Source organism: Salvia miltiorrhiza, chromosome 2, assembly GCF_028751815.1.
Source record: "Salvia miltiorrhiza cultivar Shanhuang (shh) chromosome 2, IMPLAD_Smil_shh, whole genome shotgun sequence".
In the NCBI taxonomy this organism is placed as follows: domain Eukaryota; kingdom Viridiplantae; phylum Streptophyta; class Magnoliopsida; order Lamiales; family Lamiaceae; genus Salvia; species Salvia miltiorrhiza.
The window spans coordinates 61,969,482-61,983,285 of NC_080388.1; the positions used below are offsets into that span (position 1 = coordinate 61,969,482).

The 13,804-nt window shown below is 38.5% G+C and overlaps 1 protein-coding gene across 5 annotated transcripts; it reads right to left on the reverse strand.

Moving 5' to 3' along the window:
• Positions 1-6,748: 6,748 nt before the first annotated feature.
• Positions 6,749-12,487, reverse strand: LOC131010886 (uncharacterized WD repeat-containing protein C2A9.03-like). 5 transcript variants are annotated; one of them, XM_057938583.1, is made up of 9 exons: positions 12,221-12,487; positions 11,615-11,776; positions 11,336-11,503; positions 11,005-11,091; positions 8,147-8,281; positions 7,959-8,069; positions 7,668-7,865; positions 7,497-7,583; positions 6,749-7,396 (listed from the first exon to the last, which is right to left on the reverse strand). In XM_057938583.1, exons 2-9 carry the CDS (start codon positions 11,765-11,767, stop codon positions 6,983-6,985), a joined length of 1,353 nt encoding a protein of 450 aa, XP_057794566.1. In that variant the 5' UTR covers positions 11,768-11,776; positions 12,221-12,487; the 3' UTR covers positions 6,749-6,982. The 5 variants fall into 5 exon arrangements, with proteins under 5 accessions (XP_057794566.1, XP_057794571.1, XP_057794570.1 ...); XM_057938588.1 differs by lacking the exons at positions 11,336-11,503; positions 11,615-11,776; positions 12,221-12,487 and adding an exon at positions 9,376-9,437 and having other exon boundaries at positions 11,005-11,023; XM_057938587.1 differs by lacking the exons at positions 11,005-11,091; positions 11,336-11,503; positions 11,615-11,776; positions 12,221-12,487 and adding exons at positions 9,376-10,079; positions 10,293-10,989.
• Positions 12,488-13,804: the final 1,317 nt, after the last annotated feature.

Sequence of the window (13,804 nt, forward strand, 5' to 3'; positions counted from 1 at the left end):
GAAAAGTTTGAACTTGTGACAAGTGAGTTAAATGTTTTGCCTCCAAGAACTTGAAAATGAGCTTGTAAGAATTGAGCCTTTGATTGTCATACATTTACAATCTCATTTTGTTCTTGAGTGTAAATCGATTGAGCATGTATGTTGGTCTCTAGAACTTGCCATGAGTCCTCTCTTGAAAATAAAAGTAGATGTGTTGTTAATATTGAAGTGATTTAAGGCCATCTTTGTTAGCCACTTGACCCCAATTGTGCCAAATTCTCATATGATCCTAGTTTACCCCTTTTGTGCCTTGTAGCCTTTCTTTGAATGAACCAATGATAAAGGGGTAGAACTTAGAGTGTTAGTGGTTGCTTTGATGAAGAAAAAAGTTTGGGAAATGATTGAAATTGCTTATCAAGCTTTGATTGTGTGAAAATCACTAATCCCCTATGAGCTCAAAAAGAAAAAGAAATGAAAATGAATGTGAATAAAAGAGCATAAAGGGGAGTGATTTGCCTTTTGAATCATAGCCATGATAGATATCACTAAGGATGAAAAGATGAAATGTAGGGATTTTGGTTTTTGATTGATAAGAGAAATGGTGAAGTTGATTTGTTCATTGTGATTGATGGATTGTGGGATGAGTCACTTTGCCTAAAAAACTACTCACCTTACCAAAGAGCCCTCATTACAACCCAATGAAAGCCCTTTTTGATCTCTATTTATAACACATTGAAGCATAGAGAGTTAGGATAAATGGCAAGCCTATGGTAGATTGCATACATGATTCAATTTGAGTGCAAACACGTCCAATCTAAACACTTGAGAGTTGAGTGCATCATTGAAACATCCACCTTTGTGAGGATTCAAGCTTGGAGGCTCTAATGTTGAACTCTTTGACACTTGTGATTTCTTGAAATGCACATCTACTTGTGATACTCATTTGAAAAAATTGTTGAAGCCCTTGAAATGACACCAATTCATGCTTACATGTTTGTTTACTTTTATTTCTCTTCTCTTCGTCGTTTGGGGACAAACAACACTTTAAGTTTGGGGGGGTTGACAAACATGGTTTTCGTACCTCAATTCCACATGTTTTGTTGTCATTTCCCTTCATGTTTTGCTTGTGAATGCTTGTTTGTGCCCGAATATTTAGTTTTATAAAGATTTGATATCTTGGTGTAGTTTTGGAGCAATTTCAGGAAATCTCAATGATTAATTGGAGGATTTTGAAGATATGAGATTGAAGTACGTCTCGAGAGGAATCCGTGAGCGCAAACGGCGACCAAATCCGAGTTCGGACGAGGGAGAACGGAGCAAAACGAGCGGACTGCGCAATACACCCAGTACCCCGCGGTCACCACCCGCGGCCGCGGGGTGGGACCGCGGGTCAGCTACCCCTGACTCCAGGAGACACCCGCGGTCACCACCCGCGGCCGCGGGGCGGGACCGCGGGTCCCCTGAGCATCCCCCACGTTTGAAGGCCGCGGACGCGGGCCGTGACCGCGGGAAAAGAGCGGAGCATCCCCAAGTGGGCCCCAGTCGCGTTTTTCAGCCCTTAACCCCCATTTTTCCCCTTTTCCTCACATTATTCATCTTCCCCAACCTCATACTCACCCATTTCCATCTTCCCCAATTCATTCACACCAAACCCTAGCCTCCATTACCACATCTTTTTACCAAGATTGAATGCATTGAAGAGGAGAGAAGATTGAAGAAAGCTCATTAATAGGATTTGTCACTTCTTACTCTCTCTTTCATTTATGTATTTCTTTGATTTTGGTTTGTTGTTTGTGAACATGTTTGGATAAAATCCCCCATTAGTTTGGGGATTAGGCTCATGGATGATGTAATAGATTGATTATTATGCTTAATATATGTCTTGATTACTTCCTTGTCATTATCTTTGCAAGCCCTAGTATTCTTTCTTGTATGGATTGTTGGCCACTTTCTATGCATTTCTCATTTGTGATTTGAATCGGGAGAGGATAATCATAATAGATTAGGAGCTTGAAACATATTGACTCAATAAACCGGGAGGTTGAGAGTTGGGTGAGAGTTTACCGATCCTTTGTGCTTTTGGGAGTTATAGGTTAGAAGTTGACCGGGGACGGCAACTATGACCCGTAATCTACCGTTTTAGTCGTCCGGGAGGGGGCTAGAACTAGTGGGGAGATCACTCTAGATAAATAGGAATATCAAGACTAATATTGAGCTAATTTGAAGTCCATTGCTAATCCATCGATGCCTAATCCCTAAACCACCTTCATCACTTAATTAATCCACTTTGTTTGATTGTTCTTATTTTGTCTTTGAATTTGTTAGTTAATCAAACCACTCACCTCCTTGTTTAGTCTAAATAGCTCTAGCATAATGACTTAGGATAATCACTAGATTGAACTACTAATCCTTGTGGGATACGACCTTGCTTCCATATATTACAACTACCCGTATACTTGCGGCGTGGTGAAAATATTAGCGAACAAAGATTCACTGGGTGAGCTGGGAACAGATTTGCATGCCTTTAGCGGAGGGTGGTCTTGGTATTCGCCGTTTTTCTGAGGTTGGTCGCGCTTTCAGTTTTAAGTTGTGGTGGCGCTTTCAGGCTAAGGAGTCTCTTTGGGCTCGTTATATGTGGGCCAAGTATTGTGATGGACGTTTTCCTCAGCGCTCGTACTATATTGTTCATGTTAGTCCTACTTGGCGCGTATGATGCGTATTTCTGAGTCGGCTCAGTGTCATATTATGTGGTCCATTGGGAATGGTAGGATTAGTTTCTGGGATGACATATAGTTCGGGGATCGCCCCTTGAGCTTATATAGTCATCCCGGAAATGGTCACACTTTTCCCCGTGTCTGTAATTTTTGGCATGACTTTGCTTGGGATGAGCTTCGTTTGTATGAGTTATGTGTCTGGCATGATATTCTTATTGATTTGATTGATGCATTGAGCCGGACACCGATTTTGATGGGGACGGAGGATGTGATGCGATGGGATCTGACCAGCCAAGGTGAGTTTTCTACTTTCTCTGCTTGGGATCTTGTCCGGCGACGACTGCCCAGGCAGACTTTGTTTGCTGACATCTGGAGTGTTTGTCTTACTTCCATTATCTCTGTGTTCTTGTGGCGTATTCTTTTTGACCGTCTTCCTGTTGATTCGCATCTCCAGTCGCGGGGTATTTCCCTTGCCTCTATGTGTCTTTGTTGTGTGTCTCCCCAGTCTGAAACGTGTCTACATGTTTTCCTGTGGAGTGAGGCAGCTTTGATTGTGTGGTTTTATTTTGACTCTTGGTTTCCTAATGTGCACACACCTTATCATACGAGCACCGATATTGCACGTAGACTAGGTCACTGGCGACGCGCTTTCCCTAGGGTGGATAAGAGGCACATTTCGTTTTTGGTTTATTGTTTGGTTATGTGGTTTCTTTGGACGGAAAGAAATAGTCGTAAGCACCAGGCTACTTCTTTCCGTGCATCTCATGTGATTTGGCAGGTTGTTCGACATCTTCGGTTGCTCATTGCGGCGGGGAAACTCACTATCTCTCATTGGCGAGGTTGTGTCCCACCGGTTGATTTTATGCCCCCAGCTCCCCATGTGAGGCGGATTCTTCGATCCACTTTGGTTCGCTGGCTCCCTCCGGAGTCTCCTTGGGTGAAGCTGAACAAGGATGGTTCTTTTGACTCTCACACTCAGCGAGGTGCAGGTGGAGGAGTGGTTCGTGATCATACTAGAGCCCTCATTATTGCCTTTTGTACCCCTTGTGATGCTACTTTCAGTTTTGACCCTGAGTTAGCTGCCTTGATTGAGGGTATTAGGTTAGCTATCATCTTCTATACTCATATCTGGGTTGAGATGGATGCGGCGGCGAACGTATTGCTCATGTCTGTTGGGTGGCACGGTCACGCTAATATTCGTCATATTGTTGCTTGCATCCGACTACTTACTTAGCTTCAGCGAGTCCGTTTCACTCACATCCCCCGCGAGGGAAACTGACATGCTGATTTTATGGCGAGGAGAGGGCATCAGGTTGAGACGTTGACTACTTTTAACTCACTTATGCTCTTCGGCAATTTCTTGCTCTGGTTAGGATGGATCAGCTTGGTTATCCTTATTTTAGATTTAGTTTTCATGTTGACAGCTAGTTTGTTTTGGCTTGTTTCTTTTCTGATTTCTTTTCTTTTGTCTTGTGGATGTAACCTTTTTTTTTTGCTACGCCTTTGTATGTTTTTGTTCCTTTTCTCTGTTTCTCCCAATTGCTTCCGCTGGGCGTTGTCACTTTTGGACAACATTTTGTATGAGACACTGGCTGATGTTTTATCTATAGATTGGGGGTCTGCCTAACCCCTCACACGCTTTGGGTATTGTTTAAAAAATTCACCCGCATACGAATGAGACCTTTACATCACATAAAGGTGGAAAAATAATCACATGCAGGCAGAACCATTATCCACATCAAATAAGACATTCACACGCAGGAGAGATCTCTATACCACATGGTGAAAAGTGTGAGACCTCTGCACCACACAAAGGTGAAAAAATAACTGCACGCAAGGGGACCACTACCCACACAAAGATGGAAAAACTAAACCACACATAGGCGGATTGAACTCAAAACTTTTCACATAAGAGAGGCTTTGAGTGCCTTAATTTTGCAACTTGTGGTACGCCTCATTGACACATGTACATCGATTATTATTCGAATATTGTTAATATTAGAGTTAATAGTTGAAAATACTTCCTCTGCCCACTAAAATAGGCTCAATTTCTTTTGGATACGGAGATTAATAAACTTAATTTTAAAGGGAAAAGTTGTATGGTCCACATCAATTAAATATATATTTTTTACTAAAAATTAAGAACGAGCTTATTTTAATGAGACATTCTAAAATAAAAAATGAACCCATTCTAATAGAACGGAGGAAGTACTGATTTTTATTAAAAAAAAAAAAAAACTAACTCATTTTGGATGAATGTCCATTTGCCGTTCACGGAAAACTACCACCCACCACTATTTGATCATCTCGCACAATGCATAACATTTGAGTGCGCGAAGATAATTATTTCTTATTTTGAAATATTCTTATAAAAATTGATAGAATTTATTTTGTTACATAGTTATCTCATCCACGAAACTTCTAGGGGCCAGACAATAAACCTCAGTGGAAAGAGCTCATTCATTCTTTCTTCTTTAAATAAATCAATTAATTTCACTTCTGCGATTGTAAATTATATTGTTTGCGTCTCTTTCAAAACAAATAAAATACTAATAATTATATGTCGGCAAGAAACATAGTTACCCATACCCGTACGACAAATGGCCACAAATAACCTACCTATAATGGTCAATATTTATGGTGAAATATATACGCACGGAAGCCTTTTAATCGCGTTTAACTACCTATTCAATTCAATATGTTCCAAATTAACTCTTTTTTTTTTTAAATTCCTGTGTTTACGTTTTAAATTTCACTTTCTCATCCTAGGTTAGGGCAGTCATTTCATCTAATCTTAACTGCGCTCTGATCATTCATAGTAAATAATATTCCCTCTCAAATTATTATGTTTTGAAATGCGTTTAATCCGAACCCTTTATCTTGTGAATATTTTCAAATATAGCTAATGTCAATAGTTACACACCTCCTCTAACTGTGTCAGTACTTTCTTTCTTAATACCAGATAGTTGTGCTTACACGAATTTTCATTCTACATATGAATTAAAAAAACTATTATCCATGAGATGTTAGTGTGACTTAATTGACCGATATACTACACGATGTAGTCGAATGTCTATACCACAGTTGGTCATGATGATAACGATTTACCACTTCAGCTAGTCAGATCGCATAATTCGCTGAAATTTGATAAATATGTAAGAATAGAATAATAAAAAATTTATATAATTGAAGGCAGAAATTTTCATTTCTAAAAAAAATCAAAAATAAATGAAAACTTATACTTTTTCCTTCGCGAAGAACTTCATACTTTTTTTTGAACGTTCATAAAAAGACTTCGTACCTATTTTTGAACTATAATTACAAAACTTTTTCACTATTCCCACTTATCAACTTTTTTCTCCACTCTTAATACACTCAACAAACTTTTTCTTAAAACTTGTTCCTTGTAATAAGTTTTTTCCATTGACGGAGGTAGTATATTTTAATCCAAACAATGCAATTAACCCTTCTAATAATCCTACTATAATTCAAGAATAAATTTCTAATAATCCTACTATAATTCAAGAATAAATTTTCTATCTTGTGCTTACAACACTTATTCGCCCTTGCCGACACGTCTGTGTGTGTGTGTAGCCCCGAAATAAGCCTAATCCAATTTGAGAAAGGAAATAGCATTCCAATGTAGATTGACTAGGTAAAGAATTTATTCTACATTACTCTCTTCTCTCTCTAGCCCAAATCAGTAATGAATGGTACGCAGAAAACTAAGTCACAGCGAAAAACACCCAAATCCGTGGAAGAGACTAGTGGCATGCCAAAAACTCACTCAAATAGTTTTCGGTATTCACAAACATCAATTAATTTACATACCAACCATTTCCCCTAAAACCTAGACATCATAATCTTTTCTCGCCCAGGAATGTACCCGCTTCACTTTAAGAAGCTTATTTTCAACTTTATAAACCTATTTAAGAATTTATAAAATAGAATGTTAGTATAAATTATCAACGTATGTAAGGTGACGTAACGTTATATTTTCTTTGTTAACGATTAGATTGACAAGCAATAATAGAGTGTTGCCAAACTCAAGGAAATAAAGCAAAGAAACACATTATACATTTACATTAACATTAATATATACACAATTACCACAAAAAATAACCATAAAAGTTAAAAAGCCAAACAAATGTCCCCTAAAAAGCCACAAACTGTTCCATTTACACGACGAACGCCAATAACCATTTACATCTGCAAAACTTCTCTTTTTTCTGCGTGATAAAAGTCACAGAAATCAACCATCCAGAGCAAAACGTTCTCATCCTCTAGCACTAAAAAATGCAGGTAAGGTAGCTGTCGTAACTTCTCCTGTTGAACTCCAACAAACTGCCATATGTTCGGTCTGAAACACCCACGAATAACGCTTCTGCATCGGGGCTGAAGGAGATACCGGCGATCTCCCCAAACAGATCAATCTCCTGCCCAGCTGCATAGTCCGATCGCGTGTCAAACACGTGCACGAAGTCCGCTGGCTCTGCCATCGCCATGAAACGGCCATCAGATGTGAACCGGATGGCCCTGATAGCACCCATCCTTCCCTTGAGCACGTGCACAGACTCCGATAGGTTCCTTACATCCCACAACCTACACGTCGTGTCTTGGTTCCCCGTTGCCAGGATGTTGCCATCTGGGTGCCAAGCGGACGCGAACGAGTAGTCTAGGTGCCCTTTTAGGTTGCTCACAACCTGCAAGGAAAGTGGATGCTAGTAGTTAAGAGCTTGAGCTTTTGACAAATTTAGACGCATTGATGAAGCACTTATGTCGTTTATGTTAGCGAAAACCGACCTTTCCCGACTGAGCGTCTGCAAGCAAACATTCGGGGCTGTCGCCAAGAACCGCAAGTAACTTCCCATCTGGGCTAGCAGAAATGTTCTGCAATCAAGCTTAACATAAGTAGGAGGTCGAAAGACTGCGTTTTGTATAGCATCTCAGGAAATGGCCAAAAGCTTCACTTACATTAACAGACCACGGGAACGTGAAACGGTTCAGGCACGAGAAGTTTCCCCCATCCAAGACCCTCACTTGGGCATCGTTGTTCGCAGTGATGACCCTCATCGCGCCACTGGTATTGTGATAAACATCGACAGAGTTGGTGATGGCATTTTCATCAGTGGCTACTTTAGTGCAGAAGGCAACCCCAGGTTGGTTTAGATACTGCATTCACAGTAAATATACATGTAAAGAGAAGTGAGCTCGCGTAACATGGGATACACATAAGAAATTGGTAACGAACATTCAGAAATATACCTTGCACATAACCTCTCCCTGGAAACCACCTGCCACCATTAGGTTGTCCTTCACGGTCATGGTGCTTATTTGAACTCTTGAAAGAGTCTGAGCCATAGATCCAGGGGAGTTCTGTCAAAGGATAACCAATTATGTCAGATGATAAACCCCGTAGCGTACATGATAAGATATGAGGAGATGGAACTTACCAGGATTGGGACAATAGGCTTAGCAACATTAATTACTTCTTTACTCTTCCTCTGTGTGGATGACCAGTGCATCACGGAGTAATTTTGCGTCAGATATACATCATGCTTTGAAGTTGCCCATAACAGGTTCCTCAGCTGAAATGGTGGGAACTTACTGTTAGTAGGCATTCATAGGCCAAAGCACGAATCTAAACAATCAAAGGAAACGACCGCAATTTCCACCAAATGTGCAAAACAAATAAAGGAATGTGCGCAAGGTTATAGTCCATTCAAACAATCAACAACTCGCCAGATAGGGCAAACATTTCACAGGGATGTGCATCAACAATTTTAAACCAAAACTTCTCGAATTGTAAAAGACCAGGGGAAACCCCGACAAAAACGTTTTGCTGTTAGCTTTGCAATGCTGTTAAGCACACTACTACCTATATGTCAGAATCCTGAGACCCCATATCACCTCCTAAACACCGAAGTGCAAACAAATCACCAGGACAAATGAAATCTGTGTGTGATAATTCGTACCACAAATGCAAGAGTAACATCACGAAACATACAAGTCATATAAAATTGCAAATGTCAGAGAGCATGAAGGTTCAACTGAAAAGTTTTTGGGGGAAAATAGAAAACACATCACATATAACAACCACTGTTAGACTGGCGTTGGCTTTATCTTACAGCACAAATGCAGAGTGTAGTCTCTAAGCATTTCTGGGGAAACAAAAACAAGAATATGAACCCAGGTACTGCAATCTCGATGGAAAAAGTGATAATAAATAAACTGTGAACACCAGAAAGCATGGAATCTAAAAGTGCACAAAGTTATAGGAGAAATGCCCGAATGGAGGATCCAGATGACAACACATCTCGCAAGGTGGCACACAATAAAAAACAAATGCTAAGAACTATTTATGGTCACCACAACATTTACAGACACACGACTAGATGACGGTGAGATTGAATAGCTTCTAACTTAGCCAGCCAAAATAAAGAAAGCACCCCATGCACGATGAGATTTCTGGGGAAAAAGTAATGCCGAGACTTGACACACTATGAAAAAGGAAGAGCATGCATGAATGCTAATTGTTCAGCTCACAGTGGTCTATCCACGATCGCAAATGCAAAGAAACAACTACAACAAGCTAACCAGCAATCAAAAGGAGTATAACTTGGCCCTAATAACCCACACACACAATACTACTCTTTAATGCTCAGTTAATCCCCCATCATACCATATGGAATGTGTCCTTTATTGCGCCAGCTGCTCAGATAAAACTGCAATCTGCTTCTAAGGCTGAAATAAAGAAGTAGCAATCCCGTGCCATGGGTTAAATTATAAGGCAATTGAGATACATGTTAGTCTAATCAGAATGCTTTGAAGAAGTATTAGTCTCCAATGACCAAAATTTGCATTGACTAGATAATTCTAGCAAACGCCCTAAAAAAAGCAATAACCAGTTGAGTAAATACAAGGTCAACTAAGAGAAGATGAAAACATTAAAGAATAATCCACAGGACAGCACAAAGAAATCCATCCTCCATAGCCAGATCATACAACAAAACTACGGTCGAGTTAAATGTCATCGGCACCTATTAAGTGTCAAAAACAGGCAAAATAAAAGAAATATAAAGAATGCAAAAATGAATATACCCAATAGTCTCATATGCATCACCCTCTGCACACAGGAGATAGTGCTGTGGCATATTATGGAACATTAAAACAAACATGTTTGTGAAGCCACACACGTTGCCTACACTTCCCAAAAACACAGTAAAGAAGAAACCACAACAATTATATGCTCACCTAAGCAGGTTTCAGAAACAAAGTGGTTTCATAGCCTGGTAAGTGGTAACAAGTACTCAATATGGTACCTCCCATAACAGATCTTCTACTATAAATTTATTCATGTGAGTCTCTGGTAAATATGTTCACAATCTGCACAGAAAGGATTCGGTGAATACAAGGCCCAGGCCAAAGTTAGTGACCTGGGCAAGGCAAAAAGATAAAATCTAAATCAAAACTTACATAAACAACTAATGCTAGTTTACAGCAAATTTGACGCTAAAGAAATATGTTACTATTCCCAAACTTTGAGAAGTAAGAAGTATTTATGAACTCTTCTTTTATTAACAAAGCAACAAAACGAACCTGGCAAAGCCCCATTATTCAGCAGAAATTGTGGAAGATTTAACGAGTAATGATCTTTGCTAAGGTCAATAGCTACACAACTGAAATGTTATATTTGGGGAACAACAAAATCTATATTAAATATGCCATATTGACAGCCATTTCAAACCATATACTATTCTGATGCTTACATTAGTGTTGAGAACTTACAAGTTAGTTCATAGAACAAAAAATTAGGGCAGACTAATATTAGATGCAAGATGCAGATGCATTTAAACATCAATAACCAAATACCAACAGGTCATGAATGTGGATCTAAAGAAACAAACTTATGCCTTGTGTGGGGAAAAAAAACATCACGTAAAAGTCTTGAACAAAGAAATTCAACAACCCTCACAGTTAGTATGCCATCAGCATGATCCATGGAAGGCCTAAGAGAAAACTACTAACTACTGCTAACTACAATACAATAAACAAAAACATCTGCTTGAGATACTACGTATCTCATTGCAGAACTATTCCAACCTTCAACCAGCCACCAAAAAAAAAATACCAACAAAATAGAAGGAAGTATGTTGATATGAAAGATCAAAATAATGAAAAAAACAAATCAAATGGATCCACTTGGCTCAAGTAAAAACTGATACACAAAGTTGCAGGAGGGAAGTTAAAAAACTAACACATAGTCACGGTATGAATTTAAAACAACAAAACCAGATGAGACAATCTATACCTGAAAATGGACTATCGTGGATTTGACAAGCCTTGTATTAAACTGAAAATCGTAGAAGTTGTGGCCTTTCTCCACTTTTTTGCACTCCTGCAATGGAAAACACAAAATCTTAGCAACACACACAATTAGCAATATACCAACAAAGACAAAAACTCATTATGGTTGCAAATTAATATGTTCCATCAGAGCTTCAATCGTGATTAACGTAGCCACTGCCGAACAGGTGGTTACGTGGTCAAAAGCTAAAAATGAACTTAGAGCCCTAACCCCAAATATAGCAGGGCCAATACAAGAAATCAAACGACAATAGACAAATCAAAACATCAGATACCTTCTCAAGGTCTTCGCGACAGAGTGACAGACTCTCATAATTCTTGTATTGCTTCAAACGGGATTCACGGTACTCCTCTCTAGTAAAATTGAGCCTTTCCCATGGAATTCCTTGAATATCCTTTCCTTTCTTGACTTCTAAAGCCGATGTATCAGTCATTGGATTGTTCTGTAACATTTTTAAAACAAATGAATAAATAAATAAAATGAAATCAATTTGCGGCTGAAATGAACAATTTGAGATGCCCTATCTTCTGAAATTCTGAACAAAATGGATTACCAGTTCAAAATCGTCCTCAAAATCGGAGTCAGCAGAGTCATCATCCATGGATCTACTTCCGATTCTCGGAGAGTCGTTTTCATCCTCGAAATCAGTGATGTCGTAGTAATCGTCGACAACATACTCGAGCTCGTGGTTAGGAAATTGCTCCATTGATTTTCACTGCGGAACAGAATTACAACCAAAACAGACAGAGACCTCGATAAGAATCTCAAAAGGAATTTCTCGACAACGAGGGTTTAAGGGAAGCAGTAAAACCTTGCAGAGATAAAACGAGCAAACAAGCCTAACTCAATCAAATCAATCAATTTATACATAAAAAGATAAATCAGCTACCAAAAACGGCCGAACGAGACTCCGCAGGTTAAGAAAACAATTTTAAAAAGACATTAATTAAAAATTCAATCAGATTTAAACAGCAAAACAACCAAATGCCATAAACAAACGTAAATTAGATCAACGGGACCATTAACTGTTCATGCAAAAAGGTCCTGAAATTAAATGTAAAATATTCACACACACACACAAGGAATAATTAATTCCCCCCGGACGAGAAGCAAATATCAAAATCAAAACTAACTAAAAATCAGATATCCAAATACATACCTCGAAACGTAATCGAAAATTTGACGATAAAACGGGCAGGAGAACAACAGCAGACTGAGAAATGGGAATTTCAGAGGCAGAATAAGTCGAGTTGAGTGAGACTCTTCTGGAGCTCGTAGACTGCTAAGATTGCCGTGAATTTGTTTTTGACGAATATTAGGGAGAAAGTGAGCGAAAGGAGAGAGAGAAATGGCGAGTGCGTGTTTGCAGAGTAGCGAGAAACGGAGAGTCCTCGCGCACTTCTTATAATAGGCGGAAGGTTCGACTGTGTTCTAACACTGGGCCCAGAACAGGAGCCATGGCTTGGGACCCACACCATGGAAAAATTATGAATAAATATAAACTCTTTAATTTAACAAAATCAGTGTGCCAAGAAGATGTGGGCTCCGCTAACGGGAAATGTCTTTGCTTTACCTGCCGTTAAGCTTTCTCCGTCATTTTCTTTACATGTCAATTTTTTCCAAACCAAATTAAAATAAAATATTTGGGATTGTTTTGTTAAGGTAAAATATTTTACATTTAAAGAAGAGATTTCGTGTGTTTTATTTCAGCCGACCACGCAATTCATTTGACTGAAAAGTGGAAACGTATGAGTATGTATTAGATTTGACAAATCGGTAGTACTACAAAATCAAAATAAAGATTGAATACTAAACTTGAGAGAGATTGTCGGATTATTTTTACCAATAAATTTTTTAAGTAGTTTAATTATTTTAATTTTATTTTGTATCTCATAAATTACGACAAAAATCATCAAATTCTTAATATAAAGATCAAAGTATGATGAGATATTTTGCTTTTTAGCTTCAAAGAGATCAATAAAATTGGTTTTTTTTTTTTGAAACAAAATGAGCGGAATAATATTAAGACGAATCAGTGAATACATTATTTAGAAGCCAATAAGGAAAATCGACCTTTCAAATAACAGCATCAGAAACAGAAAAAGAAAACTGAGCCAACTCATGAGCCGCTCTATTAGCATCTCGTCGTATATGCAATAAATCAACCACAATATATTGTCTAGCATGAGCAAACGCCTCCCAAAGATATCGCAAAGAGAATCCGAGCCATGAGAAGAATCCTAAAGGACATGAACTGCAAGCCTCGAGTCGGTATAAACGACTATCGGTCACGTATCATTTTTCAGACAATAACCAATCGCTATAAGAATCGCATGTAATTCTTCAAGTAGGACCGTTTCAGTATGACCGGTAAAATTGGTAAACTGTGCTTTAACTTTTATGTAACTCATAAGTTGATGATTGTGATCGTGAAATTAGGTTTTATTTTAAGTAATTAAAAAAACTTTCTGGTCCTATAAAAGTATTCATGGTCATATTTGTTTGAAGGGATATATATAAAATAGTGAATTTTTTGTCCAAATAAAAGTATCCCTGAATTATCAACTAGGAATCAATATTTTTGACGGTAAATACTCGTGAATAATGGTAGCATATACTTATTCTTAACCAAAAACTCTTTTGAAAAAGTAGATGGGCTCTTTTCTAATCTAGCTTTGCTAATTTTTGCTTATAGTTTAGTGCAAATGCATGTTAATAAGCTTGTTGAAAGTGAAAGGTAATT